This window comes from Microtus ochrogaster, linkage group LG2, assembly GCF_000317375.1.
Source record: "Microtus ochrogaster isolate Prairie Vole_2 linkage group LG2, MicOch1.0, whole genome shotgun sequence".
Taxonomy (NCBI): domain Eukaryota; kingdom Metazoa; phylum Chordata; class Mammalia; order Rodentia; family Cricetidae; genus Microtus; species Microtus ochrogaster.
Window position 1 is genome coordinate 33,020,499 of NC_022028.1, and position 18,094 is coordinate 33,038,592.

At 51.4% G+C, this 18,094-nt stretch overlaps 1 protein-coding gene across 1 annotated transcript; it reads right to left on the reverse strand.

Annotated features, from left to right (window-relative positions):
* Nucleotides 1-8,201: 8,201 nt before the first annotated feature.
* Nucleotides 8,202-10,795, reverse strand: Chst3 (carbohydrate sulfotransferase 3). Its single transcript, XM_005360063.3, has 2 exons — nucleotides 10,647-10,795; nucleotides 8,202-9,673 (listed from the first exon to the last, which is right to left on the reverse strand). Exons 1-2 carry the CDS (start codon nucleotides 10,793-10,795, stop codon nucleotides 8,389-8,391), a joined length of 1,434 nt encoding a protein of 477 aa, XP_005360120.1. The 3' UTR covers nucleotides 8,202-8,388.
* Nucleotides 10,796-18,094: the final 7,299 nt, after the last annotated feature.

An 18,094-nucleotide genomic window follows, 5' to 3' on the forward strand; every position in this document is an offset into this window, starting at 1 on the left:
AGACAGGATTTCTCTGGGTAGCCCTGGCTGTCCTAGAACTCACTCTGTAGACCAGGATGGCCTTGAACTCAGATCTGCCTGTCTCTGCCTCCTGAGTACTGAGACTAAAGGTGCATGCCACTATGCCTGGCTAAATCTTTGCCAGTTTAAGAGGCCAAGGTTATTTGACTTTGCCTTGTTTTTAATCTTTGCCTGGTTTCATCTCTATCCCATGCTTGCTTCTGACTTGGCACAGGAGGAAGCACATCCAGGGCTCTTCTCATGTCGTTTCCCTCTTTTTGCTCTGGCTGGCATCAAAGCCAAATTCTAAGCACAGCCTCCCAGGGCCACTGTCTGTTTGCCAGTTTTCAGTAACTACCTGCAGGGCAGGCATTCAGGCCTTTTCCACCCCATGTGTATGTTTGTGTAATATGTGTATGTATGTGTATAGGCACATTTGCTTGTGTGTGTGTGTATTCATGCATGCATGTGTGCACACACCTACTAATGCTCTTGAAGGTCTGGAGATGTCTTGGGTGTGTTCTTTTCAGCCTGAACCCCTCCCGGCTGTCATTCTCCTGCGCTCTTTCCCTCCCCCTCCCTTCCTCCATCCCTTCCTGAAGCCTCTGCTGCTGAGGTTTGGTTGTTCTTAGAAGACACTGTGACACCAAGGTGGTGACAGCAGGACTCTCGAGAATGTCCTCCCTGTTAGTAACCTGCTCAGCTGTTTCAGTAAGGGCTCCTTTAAGGGCTATCTCAGACACTGTTTTCTCTAAAATAGCACCCTGACGTGTTTATGCCCAGTCTACTTCTGAGTCCCATGCTCTGGACTGGTCGCCACACATAGGAATTGACAAGCCAAGGACCATGGGTTTGGGTGCCAGGAGATTTTATGTGGCAGGGGTGTTGGTGTCGTGAACTCTGACCCACAGTGTTTCATGGCAGCTCCCATCTCACAGCTATACCCCCATTCCCTGTCCAACGTTTTGATGAGGCACAAGGATGGGTGGGGCCCTTGAACATGACCCTGGGGTTTTTATCACCAGCCACTTCCCCACCACCATCTCTGTGCCCCTGAGTTCTAATGCTTCTCTGTGGGGTGCCTAGAAACTTCTAGAGAGTGCCAGGGCCTTAAAGTAGTTTTAGAACTTATTTACGTGTCTTTCTACGCCTGCTTATTGTACATAAATCATAGGCGTGAAGATGCCTTCAGGGTCCAGAAGAGAGCATTGCATCTCCTGGAACTAGAGTTACAGGAAGTTGGGAGCTTCCTGATGTGGGCACCGGCAGGGAGGGAGGACCAAATCCAGGTCCTCTGTAAGAGCAGCAAGTACTCTTAAACACTGGGGGGGGGGGGGGGAGTCATATGTGTATTTCACCTTTAATGGTTTTTTTAGGCTAGAAAAAGGGACCAGGCATGGTGATGAATGCCTTTAATTCCAACGCTGGAGAAGCAGAAGCAAGCACATCTCTATGAGTTCAAAGCCAGCTTGGTCTACATAGTGAATTCCAAGCCATCTAGGGATACATAGTGAATCTCTCTCTCTGTCTCTCTTTCTCTGTCTCCCTCCCTCCCTCCCTCCTTCCCTTCCTCCCTTCCTTTCCCTCCCTCCCTCCCCCTCCCTGCCTCCTTCCCTCCCTCTCCTTCTCCCTCTCTCCTTTATAGGGGCTGTAGGTCATCTTATAGAGTGCTTGCCCAATATGCACGAACTTCTGGGTTTGATTCCCGCATCACATACGCTAGGCATGGTGGTACATGCCTGTAATCCTGGCAGCACTCATTGATAGAGACAGAAGGATCAGAAGTTCAAGGTCGTCCTCAATCATACAACAAATGCAGCGCCACCCTGGGTTATTTGAGATGCTACCTCAAAAAGTCCAAAGGTGGTGTGAGCAGGCACAATTGTGTGGAGAAATCCTTAATGTTGATCAAAGGAACTAGGCCTCTCTCAGCACCTTAGATAAACTAACACACTCAGTAATTTCTCAAGAACAGTTGGGGGTGTGCTAGAGAGATGGCTCAGCAGTTAAAAGCATTGACTGCTCTTCTAAAGGTCCTGAGTTCAATTCCCAGCAACCACATGGTGGCTCATAGCCATCTATAGTGGGATCTGATGCCCTCCTCTGACCTAAAGTCAATAGAGCACTCGTACATAAAATAAATAAATCTTAAAAAAAAAAGCAGCGGGGACACAACCCTAAATGTACTTGGGGACACGCTGCTGCAGGCTCCAGGCTAGATGGGTCCCAGATGATCCAGTGGCTTCCTCAGTTTTTGTAGGTAACCATCTCGGGACCTCATGGTACCCAAGTCCTGTGTTGATGGCTTGGGACGTAGGGCAAGAAGAATCAGGAACCCTGAATGGGGTGAGGGAAAGGAGAGGGTGAGGTAGGAGGCAGAAAGAGGCTTCCTGCTGTGCTGGTGGCTCAAGGTGGTGGGTGGGTGTCCAGACCTCTTTACTCTGTGATTAAACCATTTTATTTCTGTCGGGGTCATTTGTGGCAGGAAGCCCAGCCTAGAGCAGATGGGCCAGTGCCCGCCGTATTGAAAAGGGATCATTCATTTTGGGTGTGATTGCGCAGGCTGGAGCATGGAAGGCTAGGATGGAAATGCTTTACTTTGCTAAGACTGGGACCAGGGGAAAATAGTGTGACTGGAGATTGAGTTTTAGGAGGCAGGGAGTTCCCATCCACCTGTGCTGTGCCTCACTGCTGTCATTTCTCCAGCCTCTGCCCTCAGGGTTCTGCTCTTTCACCTCTGCCCAGCTGCCCCCTAGCTCCTAGACCCCAGCCCCCACCCCAGGATGGTCTCCCTGTGTCCCAACATGAACCTTCCCTTCTCCCTGGGGAAACATCTGTTTCATCCTGAAGCATCTTAGGTGACAAGAGGGCTTCCTATCCTTTGCATCCAGAATGCTCTCAGATGCCCGGAGTTACAGTCATTACTTGGCATGTGGGGGTGGGAAGAAGTGGTGGGGCCCAGTGGGAGGTCCTCAGGTCTCTGAGAATGCACTTGAAGGGGACAGTGGGTCCCTGCCCCTTCCTCTTCTTTTATTTTCATGTTCTGGCCATGACACAATGGTTTGGCCCATGGACTAAAATGTCCCCAACCCTGAACCCAAACAAACCTTTTCACTTTATAAGCCAACGGCCTTAGGTATGTGTGTGCTAGTAACAGGAAACTGACTGATACAGGGCTGGAATCTAGTTCACACCAAGGCCCCGATGGCAGAGAAACAGAGCTGCATCTTGAAGGGACTCCGCGACACTGCTCAGCGGAAAGGGTTCTTAGCCATCTTCTCACGGGGCTGTTGCGGTTTTAGTGCAGGCAGAATGAAGCCTCAAGCAGTATCTTGGCATGCAAAAAGAGCCACCCTTTAACTGACTTTTAAATCCCTAACATGGCTTTGGGTGACAATGTTTGTGGGCAGTTACATATTTCACCCCAAGTGAAAGTGAACCCAGGTAAGGTAAGTGGCTTGTCCAAGGCCAGACTGTGACAAAGCCGGACCTTGTCACCAGGTCCTCTCATAGTGGGTCAATGCCCCTGTCCCTGCCCCGTAATATCTGAGTGTCTCAGACCGTCATGATTCCATCTGGCGCCGCCGAGCAGGCTCTCCAGACCCGCCATCCTGGGATCATAAATAACATTCTTCAGGCCCTGACACCTATGTTCACCCACGCTCCTCGTGGGCTTCTGGCGCTTGGGAGTGGTTGGGAAAGGGTCACAGTGTAAGTCACATGTTTCTCACCGCCTCGAATGGTGTTTCTTCTCTTCAATTTTATGGCTCAGTTACTGCTGAGAACAAAAACAAAGGATCGTGACAGAATTTACTGCTTGTTCGTTTTTAATTAAATAAGTCAGGCAGGCAAGCCACCAGGAGAAAGGTTTCACATTCTAGTCCATGAAGCAGACTCTGAGGGTTATCAGCTCTCAGACGAGAGCAACAGAACCAGGCTTTGGAAGATTATCTGCAGCCACAATGAGAACATGCGGGTCAGTGACAGAGAGGGGCTGGGGCTATGTGCGGCTGCACTGGAGGCAGGACAGAATGTATCCCCCCCCCCCACGTACTCTTGAGCACACATGCACATGCCATGATCGTTCAGACTGGGAAGGAGATGTCCTGTACCATGTAGCCACAAGGCAGGGCACTGGGTCCAGGTACCAGCACAAAAGAAACATTTGTAGGACCCACCAGAAGTGGAGGATGGTGGTGAGAACCAGGGACTAGAATATCTAGGGGAGGTAGAGACTACATGGGAGGCAAAGTTCAAGCCCAAATATAGTGGAGGCAGGTGACACGGATGCTCTATTCGCCGGATCAGAAACTGACCCACAGCGAGGCCACGATAAAGGAACACCATATCTCTATCTGCAGGAACACGTAAGGAGTCTGTACCCCTGCAGTGACAAGGGCACAGGTCAAAGGATCTTGACTTTTCCTTTTGTTTTGCTTTGTTTTTCCAGACAGGGTTTCTCTGTAGCTTTGGAACCTGTCCTAGAACTAGCTCTTGTAGACCAGAGCTGGTCTCGAACTCACAGAGATCTGCCTGCCTCTGCCTCCCGAGTGCTGGGATTAAAGGCATGTGCACCACCTCCCGGCATTAAGACACTGGAAGTTACAGGCTCTGCCTGTACTCTTGAGTTGTAAGGCATGGTTCCACTGTTTCAGAGAGTGTTTGGAGTTGGGAGGGAATGTAGCTATGCTCCGGGAACTCACTGCCTCCTTGTATCTCGCTGAGCCAGGATCTTCATAAGCAATACACCAGCTCCAGGCCCTGATTTTAGTGAAGTTCCCTTCTTCCCAGGTGTACAAGTTGGGAGGACCCATGTGGCTTCTTGGAAGTCTGGTCCCTACCCCTTTCTCCCGCCGCCCCCCATCTTAGAACCATCCCTCTACTTTTGTGGCAGAACTGCCTTGAGGATGCGCCCACCCTCCAGAGTCCAGCACTGCTCAAGGACCAACCCCCTGGTCCACTGAAGCGGGCTCTAGTGCGGAAGAGGACTGAGGGATTTGGGGGCATGGGATCAAACCATCCGCTACTCCTAACCCCTCCTACCCTCCCTTCCGGCTAGAGAGACAATGGGTGCATCTTCCACCATAGGCCAGACACCAGTAATGATAAGAATCACTGCGATAGGCCACCTGGGTGCCCTTTGATCTTTGGGGTTAGATCAGCAGTTGTCTCATCCCACCAACAAGGCCATTTCTCCATCTAGCCCTATGCTAAGAGTCCCTAAGCATAATTCTAGCACAGCACCTAAAGAGGTGTCCAGTCATTTTCCCCACACTGTCCCTCTCCAAACCCGGGAATTTTTCCTGGATGGCTGAACCCCAGGGGATGTTTCAAGGCTATGTCCACCCATCCATCCACCTGCCTGAGTTGTTCTGTTGCTGCACACAGCTGAGCAAAGCAATACAGCAGAGGGCCCTCCTATTGTACTTCTGAACAATAAGAGACCCACAGAACCTCTTTATCACGCTGGGCTTCCATGAGCTGGTCCTGTCTCATTTTCTGCGTGGTCCTCAGGTGTCCTAATGTGTGTGCGGCATGCGAATTGTTTCTATTATTAATGTTATTATTATTACTTGTACTTCTTGATTAGCGTACAGTTTTCAGTCCCTGCAAATAATACCATCTCTTCTTTCCACAAAATAAATAAAGTCAACTTGCTGTGCACACAGCATTGTCTACGTCCTGAGAAGTCCCAAAGGTCCACTGTGGGCATCTGTCCTCAGTGAGCTGAGACACATATGCCTTGGCCCCTGGGGCAGAGAGTGGGAAGGAAACTCTCACCTCGGCCCCTCCCACCTCCCATGTGCTGAGAAGGGAATGTGCTCTGCATGGGGGGCATGGAGAGAGGATATCTGCATCCCTGGCATGCCCACAACATCATGTCCTCATCGAGTACCAAAAGCCAATGTCCCTTTGACCTCAAGCAGGAGCCAGTCTTCTACACACTTGCTCTTAGATGATCAAAACCTATAGTAGAGACCGGCTCGACTGACTCTGAGTTCTGGTTTGGGACCCAGCAGCTGAGCAGGCAGGTCACAAACCTTACAATACGGGGAGTGTGCGGCCATTGTCCCTTCCCCTCGTCAGTGCTAGCCATGTCTGCTTCCACGTGATTACGTGTTTGGTGTCTGTGTCACTCACACCAGCTCAGTCCTGGGCTTTGACGGTGCCAGTTGTAGCAGCTGTCCAGAAATAGCAGTGTGACAACCAACCCCCACTGCGGAAATTCCGAGGCTAGCCTGGGTTCTGTGCCTCAGCGTGCACAGGGAGGGAAGAGCTTCTGCCTCAGGGAACCTAGCTGCTCAGTCAAAGACCTCTGAACCCGCCTCCCACCCCCCCTTCCCTCGGCCACATGTTAGGGCTTTTAAGAGATTTTCAAAAAACCTTTTTTGGAGCAGGAGTACAGACTGCTCTGGACGCTCAGAGATGCTAGGCTGGGGTCTTAATTTTTTTCCTTGCGGAGTCTGACCTTGAAATTGATATGGAGTTGCACCTTGAACTTTTGGCTGCCAACCTCTACTTCCTGAGTGCTGGGATTACAGGCATGTGCCAACATACCTAGCTGGTGTGGTGCATAGAACTGAAACCAGGGCGACGTACACAATAGATAAACACTGTAGAAGCTGGGCTACCAACCTAGGGCCCAATGGCAGCTTCTGAGAGTCATTCTACATGGAGTTCACACAGACATGCATGTAGGTTCCTAGGGGGCGCTGAGTGCCTCTGCTCCTCCTAGCAGAGTCCCCTCTTTCTGGTCTACCCTTTACCAGGAACCAAGTATTCCCTGCCAGTATCAGCCTCAATCAGCACGGAGGAATGCTCCTACAGAAACAAGACCCCAAACAGCCTTAAAACAAAAACAGCACCAAGCCATAAATAACTTAGAAAGCCCAAATAAAATACCCACCCATCTTGAGTTGAGCATGCCTCTTTCCCAGAACCCTAAAGTAGACATTCCTTTTAGACACTAGCTGTAACCATGGCAACCCGAGGGCTGACCTCTGTCAGCTAGGAGGGAACTAGCAGGTGGCTGCTCAGGGAATCAGGGAAGCTGAGTCCTCGTGTGGCTTCTTCCTGCGGAGCACTCTGAACTTTGGCTGGCTCTAGAAGGCGCTGATTGGAAATAGTAGGCCTATGAGCTGTCTTTTGCTTTCAGGGACCAAAGCTGGGCCTGCTGGTTAGGCCTCAGGCAGTCTTCAAAAAACGGGCGTGTTCCTGAGGAGTGATCAGGATGGAGCCTTTGGACGGCAGTCATGTGAAGGTTGGTCATGCCATCTCTAAAATACTCTGCCTTCCAGCTGTGGCCTGTGGATGGGTCAGAGGAGGTAGCCATGTCAACCCCAGATGCTTAGCGGTGATTCAGAGACCAGTATTCTGTTCCAGTTCTGGTCAGGGCAAAAAGTGTCACTGTCCCTGAATATGGCCCCCTCTTCACATAACCCTAAAAATGTAACTTAAGGCTCCTGTTTAAACATGTGATACAGGAAAAACAAAAACAAAAACCAAACACTGTGAGCAAAAAGAACAGGTATGCTTTTCTATATCAGTGTGTGTATGTGTATATGATTGTGTGTGTATGTGAGAGAGAGAGGAAGAGAGAGTTTATGATGTTTTCTTGTCTCTATGCTGAAAGTACACATATGTTTGATTTTTTCTTACGTTTGTAGTGCTGGGGATCAAACCCAGGGCCTTGTGCATGAGAGGCAAGAACTTTACCACTGAGCCACACCCCCAGCCTTGCCCTTTCTACATGCACTTTGGCTGATATTCATGAGTAGCCAGAACGGCTAATCAAACCCCTTTGTATCAGTTGGTAAACAGCCATTGTCCCCTCAGGAGCTTCAAATGTCTCCCTTCCTCACCCTAGGCTGCCCTCCTTCTTCTAAGGACTCAGCCAGATCCTAGGCTTTTCTGACTCAGAGCAGAAAAGGTTAACATTCAATATAGTAGGAGATCTGCGTGAGTGGAGCGGGCCTACGCCCTTCTGGTTGTTAAATATTTGGACTCTGGCCCACACAGCCTACAGGCCTTTGTATGCAGCATGTTTTTGTGACAGTGTGAGGCAGAGCCGGGGAGGTGTGTCCATACACAGGAACCAGCCTGGGTCTGCTTAGGACACTGCAGGTCATAAAGTGTGTGGGAATGACCAGTACCACTAAGGACACAGGGCACTGCTGTCCTCAGAGGAGCCCCGAAGTCCTAGCTGCGGCTTGCACTGGGGAAAACTAGCTGGCCGGAGGCCTGCAGCTACAGCCAGGGCCTATACCTCCATCACCACTCCCCATTCTGACTCCCTGCCAGGGCTGTGTTTCACTGCCAGGCTGGGTGTGAGGGAAGCAGGGCCAGCATTTCATGAGAAGGGATTCCCAAGGTCCCGGGCATCCCTCACTACGTGACCCAGAAGGTGCCCCGCTCCTCCAGCAGGCTGATGGAGCGGTTGGTGAGTGAGGCGGCATCTCTGGCCAACTTGTAGCCAAAGAGGTGCATGGCCGGGCCGCAGGCAGCCTGCACCACCTGTGCCAGCTTGAAGGGAATGCTAAAGCGCCACTTCTCAAACTGCTCCGAGGAGTTCTTCTGGGTCGAGTAGACGTCGCTGCTGTCACGGGCCGCTTGGGTGTTTTTCTGGATCCAGTCCTCTACCTGTGGGGTCAAGGGGATGCCGGCGAAGCCATACATCTCTCTGGCCTTTTGCAGTGGCCTGCGTGCCACGTCCTCATAGCGCACTAGCATGTAGCGCCCACGCAGCCAGGCTGGCTGCCGCAAGCCCAGCTCGGCAGACAGGCGGATGCTCTCACAGTTGCCCCGCAACCTCTGCACTTCATCCTCGCTTAGCCGGTCCTGCCCCTCTGTCAGCCACTTCTTCCAGCTCTCGTACTTGCCCGCGAAAGCCACCATGCGTGAGGCCAGCACAGCCCGGGGGTCCCGCACCAGCTGGATGACTCGCAGGTCCAGCCTCGGATCCTCCGCCAGTGGCTGCAGGAACTCCAGCTGACGGATGCGCACAGCCTTGAGGGCCATGTGGTCCTTACTGCGGCAGGCCTCTGCCGCCAAGGTCACATTGAGTGGCCCGCAGCGACGGTTCCTGCAGTGGTATTTCTCGAAGACCTTCTTGACGAAGGGTGTGCACACTGGATCCTCGCAGAGCGAGCGGCTGGATCCCCGGCGGAACAGGAACTGAGTCAGGTGGTCCTCCGGAGGGGGACTGATGAAGGGCTCCAGCACGTACAGGTCACACAGCAACAGTTGCTTGAGGACGTCGCGGTAGACAAGCGCTGAGCCCGCCGCGCTGGCACCTCCCGGCTGGAAGGACACGGTGCGTTCGATGTGCCACAGTGGTTCGAAGAGGTAGAAGATATTGCCCTGCTGGTTGAAGAACTCGCCCACGAATGAGGAGCCGGTGCGGGTGGTGGCCATGAGGAGCACGTGGCGCCGGTGCCCTGCTGCAGCCTGGTGGGATGGCTTCTCTGCGGCAGGCTCCTGCCCCTGGGCCTCCATTGCTGGCTCCCCTCCCAGCTGCAGGCTGAGATTGTGCAGGCGGCTCTGCAGCTGGGAGAAGTCGGAATCCAACTCGCTCAGGGACAAGAGAGATGCGTTTTCCGATAAAAGCAGGGCTGGGTCGGTGCTGTTGGCATCCGCCACAAATTGAGGGATCTGCTTCAGCTTGTCCGAGACCCTGAGTGGGGAGTAAAGGGACAAGATCTGTGGCTGATTTGGGAGGCCAGCCCCTGTACTAGCCTAAACAGTTTTAGCTGGGTCTCTCCAGAGCATTGCCTAGAGGCTAAGGATTGAGTGTGGTTGCTTTGGCATAAACCCAGGGGTGACTCAGTGGGAAAGCGAAGCAGTTCATGATGGCTACATATGGGCCCACTTTCACTAAAGAACTCGGGCACTTGGCCCTCTGACGCTTCTCGCTTGTCTGGTGCAAGTCAGTAGCCGCTTCAGGAGAGTTAAGACATGCAGCAGGCATGAGCTGATTCATCTCCAGTCCTTACCCTACCCTCCTTCGCTGAGGCTGTTATGCAGGGCTTTGAATCTGGGAGATCAGGACTAAGAAATGGTTTTGTGTTTAGCAGGTTTGCCTCACACAGAAATAGACTGTCAGCTCAAGGACTATGTAGGGTCACTCCCCTGAGGTTGAGTGATACACAATTTGGGCTGTTGCCCAAGTTGGTCCTACCCACCAGAGTGGCCCTAGCAGAATCCTGCTTCCTGTGAGCTCAGCTTCACTCATGACATCAAGACTTGAGGAGGGGATAGGCTGCTAAAGGGAACCTCAGTGCTAGAATAAACAAGTAGGCCGTAATAGCAAAGACCAAACATCAGCTATGTGGCAGGCCATGGGCAAAACGTGATTACATTTTTGCATGACTGTCTCCACAAGGTGGCATCCCTGGTCACAGACTAAAGAGAACCACCTCGCCCAAGTGAAGTGTTTCGCCTCAACCCTTGCAGCTGGGAAGGGACCATAGGTGGGGTGGTGCCAGCCTAGGCTGCCCAAGTCTTGCTACCGTACACATGATCTCAGCCTAAGACGCAGAAGGGGCTGGTAGAAGGAATGTACTTCTTGGTCCCCTGAAAACCCCAGTGTCACCTCTGTCCTCAGGCCCCTCACCTTGATAAAGGAGACCTGTGGTTGAGTTTCTTACCTGGATATGATTTTGTTTTCCTTTTCAATGAAGACAAAAACTATGAGCACAAATGCCAGGAACAAGGCATATTTGCCCCGGATCTTCAGACTGTGTACAAAGTCCTGGGGCAAAGTGAGTCCTTTCTCCATGGGTACAGGCTCTGCCATGAGGCTCCTCAGGCTGGCCCTCAGCTCAGGGGCATGGCTTGGCACCCAACTTGTCCTCTTCAGGTGGGGACACCCTCATCCTGCGGAGAGACAGGTACTATATTCCCTTTTCTATAACAAGGCCCTCTATAAGAGGCTGGTCTGCACCTCTTTATCCACCTGCCCCAACCTCCTAAGAGCTGGGATTACAGGTGTATGCCACCACACCTGATAGGGATTTCTTTAATAGGCTACATTTAAAGGTCAGAGGCCAGCACTCTGGAGGGAAGGCAAGGAGATCAAGAGTTCAAGGCCTGCTCCAGCTGCACAGTGCATTTGAAACCAGCCTTTTGTTTCTGCCCCCAAACAAACACACACCAAAAAGGGGGACTGGAGACGTGGTTCAATGATTAAGAACACTCCATGCTCTTGGAGAGGACACAGGTTCAGTTCCCAGCACCGATATGGCAGTTCACAGCCATCTACAACTCCAATTCCAAGGGATCTGATGTCCTCTTTGCCTCTATGGCTACTGTATGCATACGGTGAACAGACATACAACCAGGTAGAACGCTCACACATAAAACAAATCTTTTTAAAAAAGTCCACGGTAAACAGAAAGCACACTTTCCTGCAGCTAATACTCTATCCAATAAATGCTGCTTATTTTTCCATAAAAACAAGACAGCAGTAAGACACCCAAAACGTTAACAAGGAGCCAGGATGTGACAGTACAGACTTGAAAATCTAGGAAACTGAGGAAGGACTATTTTTTTAATTCAATGCTAGTTTGAGCTACAGAGTTCTGCTGGGCCAGCCACCTACATAATGAGTATTATGAGTGAATGAATGGATGAATGGCAAACCCTTTTATCTACCCCGTTTCCCTGAGTTTCTCTGCTGACCACAGAGGCTAAAAGCTTGCACAGTCAAGCATCACACGGGATATTTAGATAAAGGAGAATTTAAGCCACTGGTCCCCGCAGTTATAATGGAGCCATGGAGCTTCAGAATCCTGATCAGTTAATGACATCACAGCTACCAGTGCCACGTACTGTGATACTCGTGTAAAGTCACCTGCTGAGCTACCTGCCACACGAAAGCATAACACACGGCTGTGGCTCAGTTGGTCCCGTGCTTATGTAATACAAAGGCCTGGGTTTTCGAGTCCCAACAATGCATAAAACCAGAAGGTGGTGACCCATACCTGTAATCTCAGCATCCAGGAGCTGGAGGCAGGAGGATCAAAAGTTCCAGGTTACCTTTAGTTACAAAAAACCACGGTATGCTGGGCTGGGCTAGCTTGTAGGTCTTGTGTTTTCAAGAGTCTCTGGGCTGCACAGAGAGGCCCAAAGGAGCTGAGGCTTGTGGCTCAGTGGCAGAGCACTTACAGTAAGCACTCATTATGAAGTAGATGGACCAGGGGCACCACCCAGCTATCTTCTCACTCGGGAGTCTAGAACCTTTGGCAAGATTTGCGGGTTGACTGAACCTGATGGCCATAAATCTGCAATCCTAGCTACTCAACTGGTGGAGGCGAGAGGATTGCAAGTTCAAGGCCGGTCCTGGCAACTTAGTAAGACTGCATCTCGGGGCTGGAGAGATGGCTCAGTGGTTAAGAGCATTGCCTGTTCTTCCAAAGGTCCTGAGTTCAATTCCCAGCAACCACATGGTGGCTCACAACCATCTGTAGTGAGGTCTGGTGCCCTCTTCTGGCCTTCAGGCATACACACAGACAGAACATTGTATGCATAATAAATAAATAAATAAATAAATAAATAAATAAATAAATAAATAAAAAGACTGCATCTCAAAAACAAAAAGTAAAAACAGAAGGAATGAAGCCCAGGGACAAAGCGCTTAGCATGCTAGAGTCTCGGGTTCGATTCCAGGCTCAAGCAGAAACAGTCAGGTTTGGGGATTGGGGTTCTCTGAGGGCAAGCTTCTAGCCCCATCTCTCCCCTGTTTCCAGGGGCTTTTTCTATTTTGGAGTTGCTGGCTCAACTTTTCCACCCTCACGGCAGTGCAGCGTTCCGGGGAGCTTTCGGGTGCTGCCAGGAAGAGGAAAGGCACAACTGAGCAGAAGTGAACAGAGTGGCAGGTCCTTCACCCACCCCTGTGTAGCACTGAAAGCCCAAGGGCCAGGTAGCTGGCCAGGAGAGGGAAGGATGTAGGTTTGGGGGCTAGGTGAGAAGACCCCAAAGCCAGAAGTTCACAGGGTCCCGAAGGGGATGGAGGGGGCCCAGATAGGGATTCACTCAGCAAAGGCTCAGGCAGAGCTTGCCCTGCAGGGTGGTAACATGGATAAAATTTTATGCTCCCTCCCTTCTGGAGCAGAGAAGCACATTGGGGTCCTGTGTCCCTTATGTGGCTGTAAGTCTGGGTTGCTTCCTCCAGCATCTCCTAATCCATAGCGCTCATCTCTCAAATCTCCTTGGCAAAGCACCCTTACAAGCCATCCCTCCAGCGTGTAATGGACAGCGGTGAAAGATGCCAGGATCCCACGCTCAGCCCAGCTCAGCCTGGGCACAGCTGATGATGGGACAGTACCCTTTACCCACATGGACAGCTCCCTGCCTGCTGGGCGCGAACAGAGACAGTAAGAGAGGAAGAAGTGCCGAGTTCCTCCGTAGCAACGTCCATTCGGTGAGGGCCATTGTATGCCGGACCCTAGCAATGTTGGGAGTCACCCGAAGGAGCAGCACCCAGACTTCTTGTCTGGGAGGTGGCAGTGGGTATCAACTGGGACCCATCCTCATTCACCACTCATGCCAATCAGTCACACAGTTCTCAAGAGTATCATCCTCCTGCCTCATACCTTCCCCTGACCTTTGTGTCTCCTTCTGCAATGTCCTTTTCCCCTTAAATAACACCCTGGGAGGCTCCTCTGTCACCTCCAGAGAGAGGATGACCCTTGCTGCATTTCATCCTGGGGGCTTCACTGCCCCCCGCTCCAGCCTATCTCTATTCCTCTCCTGCCCTCTGGCCATTCTCCATTGAAGTGTCCTCTGGAATGGCCTGGGTACACTCCTTCTTCACTCTTCAGTCTCTCCTTAAGCAATAGCAGCCCCCATTTCAGCATCTCACTCCTTTCTTCTGGACCATGACCAAAAAAAAAAAAAAAAAGCTTTGTCTACCAGTTCGTTCCCTGTACACAAGGGGGCGCCTATGAGCACCTGAACTCATCTGGGTGGGCGGGCACAACCGAGAAGTCCTGAGTGTCTAAGACACCCAGCCCAAGTACTCGGGTGTCTCTAGCTTGCTGAAAACCCTCCAGAGCAGAACACAAGTCCTCTAAGGCCTTGAGGACGGGAGCCACATCTCCCTCCCAGCCTCTGTGGGCCCCATGCAGCCCCAACCCTTCCCGCTTCTCGCCACCTGGGAAAGCCTAGGTGGTGTAGAAAATGGAAGATTCTTCCACGGAAATCAAGTTTAGGTTTCCTATTCTTCACACAACTGACAAAATCAGTAAAAATTGTGACACGTTCAGGACTCGTTTTTCTACGATATCTCAAAAGAGAAGTTTTAAACAACAAACGTGTCACGTTTGTTTAGAAACACAGGGCTGAAGGCTTCTGTGACCTTATCCGCACTCCTGCCCACCACAGACCCGAGCAGTGCACCGCAGGAACACTTACAATTCCATTTCATTTACAAAAGAAAATTCCTTAAAATAAAAAACGAACAAACAAACAAAATGAATAAAACCTCCAGGCATGGTGGTACAGGCCTTTAAATCCAGAACTTGGGAGGCCTCTCTGAGTTCAAGGCCAGACTGATTACAGAGCTAGTTCCAGGATAGCCAAGGCTACACAGAGAAACCCTGTCTCGAAAAACCACAAGAAGGAAGAGGAGGAGGAAGAATGTGGAGGGAAAAAAAGAGAAAGGAAGGAAAAGAAGAAAAGAAAACCACATCTCTTGGACACTATAGCACAGCATAAAGCCACGAAGTCACACTAGTTGCTGGAACAACACTGAACCTGACTGTCCGTGCTTAGATTTCATGTGTGCACTCATGGGGCTTCTCACCTCTCCTAATAAACCTAGTTCTGTCCCACATAGACTTGTCCTGAAATTATTTTTTTCTGAGGGGTAGTCAGCAGCCCAGTGTCACCCCAGCGGAAGTCGCTAAGTGGGGGTCATAAGTGAAGAGATGGATGGATGCCCTTCCAACAATGCTTAGCCCGGCGTAAGATGCTCAGGCATTCTGTGTTGGTAGGCAGTTCCGAGGGAATGGAGAAAGCTCGCTAGTTCCACGCGTGAGTGAAGCATGTGGGAGAGAACAGACTGGACATCTGCGGTGGGCGTGTGCTGGGATGTGGGGTAGGAGGACCAAGGGTAAAACGTCTCCGTTCATTCCTGAATTCTCATCTCCTGGGAGCCTTTATCTCAAGCCTCTAACAGCTGTGTGCTCATGACAGGGAGGGTGGGAAAGCCCCAAAGCCCCCATGGCAACTGCTGGGTCAGAAAGCAAGGGAGGCAGCTGGGTGGGCAAGCATTGCCAAGCAGGGCACCAGCTCCCCCACTCTCCTCAGGGGTCTTTCTGCTCCGGCCTCTCCCATGACTTGGCAAACGCCTCACTGGAGAACTGGTTCCCCACATGGATGGCTTCCAGCCAGGCTCTTCCACTGAGACCCCGATGGATTGCAGTCCAGCCAGCCCTGCCTCCATCCTTTTGGAGGGGTCCCAGTCGTCAGGAGACTGAGAACGAAGCTGTGATAAGGGCCTGTGCCTTGCCAGACACTGCATCAGGTGCCAAGATTCCCCTCCCCTCTCTCTGGGACCCAGAGCACGGCAGAGACAGCCTCAGCTGTTCCATGCCTAGACGCACAGCCTTTCCCGGGAGAAGAAGGGAGCTCCACAGGCGGAGAGGAAGGACTGACCACAAGAAGCATTTCCCATAAGTGGGAAAGTCTTGAGTCCACTTATGGAGGACAGAGGCTGACCCCTCTTAGTAGCCCAATCGGACAGTGAGCAGTCCCTGAATCCTTAGAGAGTAGAGACAGGGCTGGGTCTTGGGACTCTTTCAAGACATTGGTCAATCAGGATGGAGAAAAGAAGTTACCTGTTTCTGATGAGCTGGGTTTGTCCATGCACTGACCTGTCCGGGCTAGACCCTATTTCACATGGAAGCATCTAGAGATGGCCTGGGAAGGTCACGCCCCTCCCTATCCCACCCCACGTCATGACTTTAGTTCTGACAGAACAGTGTATGCCCAGAGGATGCTGGTGGTGATGTAAGTGAAGGAGGAAGAGAAGGAATGAAAGCGAGGATGGGAGGGCACATCTGGTTAATCTCAGGATCCCAGCATCCCGCATCCCATCCAGAGTGCCAGCATCCCGGAACCGCCACAGCCTAGCATCCCAGGGCTCCAGCTGCCTTCTCTATAATGAACACATTTCCCCATGCTTATAACCCCAGCACTTGGGAAGTGCAGGAGGTAAAATAACCAGGAGGTCAAGTGCACCCCCAACACACACAAGTAAATCAATGTAAAAAGACAAACAGAATGAGTCCATCTGTTATTTCTTATATGTGTGTCCAACTGCAGCCAAGAGCAGAACTAGTCAAAGGCAAAGGTGCCCATGGCCTTATAAGGACTATGGGCCTGAGTCATGGGGATCTAGAGAGCTAAGGGCTAGCCTGATAGAGCGATGAGGTAACCCTGGCAAAAATCAGCCCAAGGCACCCCTCCACACTTCATGACCATGCATGGACACAGGAAGCACCCGACAGTCGCAGTGGCTTGAAGCGCAAGGCCTGGAGAGCAGTCCCTTGCCCCACCCCGCCAGGCCTAGCAACCTGCAGCTAGCTAGCCAATGCGGCATGGTGACTGATGCCCAGGCTGCCTTCAGTCACACAGCAGACAGTCTGGGTAGCAGTCTGCTCCGTTAGAAATGAACCCTGGACACCGGCCAGGCAAAGCAATGAAACGTTCCACCAGAGGGAATCAACTGCCACCCATGGGGCTCAAAACACAGAGGCAGCTACAGAAGCACCGTTGACAATTCTCATGCCTTTCTATGGTGTTAGTATTTTGACAGTCGCATGCTTGCCTCACTTGGAAAAACTTTCGAGCTTCAAAAAAGGCATGCAGGATCATCCTATGGGCAGTATGAGAAAGGCAGGGATCGGGCTGGGGCTGTAGCTCAGTTGGTAGAGGACTTGTCTAACATGCATGAAGCCCTGGGTTCCAGACATAGCACCCCATACAACTGGGCATTGCGGCACACGTGTGATTCTTGAGCCCTCAGAAGGTGGAGGCAGGAGGATCGAAAGTTCAAGATTATCTTCAGGCTACATAATGAATTTGGCCTTTGATATAGGAGACTTCATAAAAAACACAACTACATAAACAAGACGGATGCCAAGTGCAGGAATGCCATCTGTCGTTCTTGCTACCCAGGAGGCAGAGGCCGAAGGGTCACTTGACTGTGTGCAGAGCATCAGTCGGAGAGATAACAGGGGTTCTGGGGACGGATGCTGGCGGTGGTGGGCCTGCACTTAATGCCGGGAAACTGGGCATTTAAAGCAGTGGTTGCTTGTTTTAAAAAGTTTTATCTATTTTATTCTGTGTATGTGTATGAGTGTTTTGTTCGCATGTATGTATGTGTATTGGGTGCATGCCTAGTACCTGCAGAGGTCAGGAGAGAGTGTTATGTTCCCTGGAACAGGAGCTACAGAGGGTTGTGAGTTGCTGCGTGTGTAGTAAGAATTGAATCCAGGTCCTCTACAAGAGCAGACAGTGCTTAACGACTGAGCCATCTCTTCTGCCCTTAGAAGTGGTGAGTTTTATGTTATGCTATGTATTATTATTATTATTCTAAGTAAACATGTGGGCAAAGGGGTAAGAAGGACAAAGGAATCTGGGAGGGTGCCCGTTCTTTCCTTGGATGGTGATTGTGGCTTCTAATGCCCACTACAGTAATCACAGCTGTTGGTTGTGGCAGGGCTCAGTAACCATCTGTGGAATCAATGAATGAACTTGTGTGGTGTGTGGAACGTCAGTTCCTGCTTTGGTACTTGTCTTTTCTCCCTATGTGAACAGAGTGTTGGGCACCGTAAGATGCCTGATTTGGGCCTGGGGATGTAGCCCAGTTGGCAGAGGGCCTAGTGTACGTGAAGCCCCGGGTTCTATCCCTGGCACTTCCTACAGCCGGGTGTGGTAGGACACAGCTGCCATTTTCAGAACTTGGGAGGTGAGGCAAGAGGCTTAGAAATGGAAAGTCAGCCAGGCGGTGGTGGCGCACACCTTTAATCCCAGCACTCGGGAGGCAGAGGCAGGCGGATCTCTGGGAGTTCGAGGCCAGCCTGGTCTA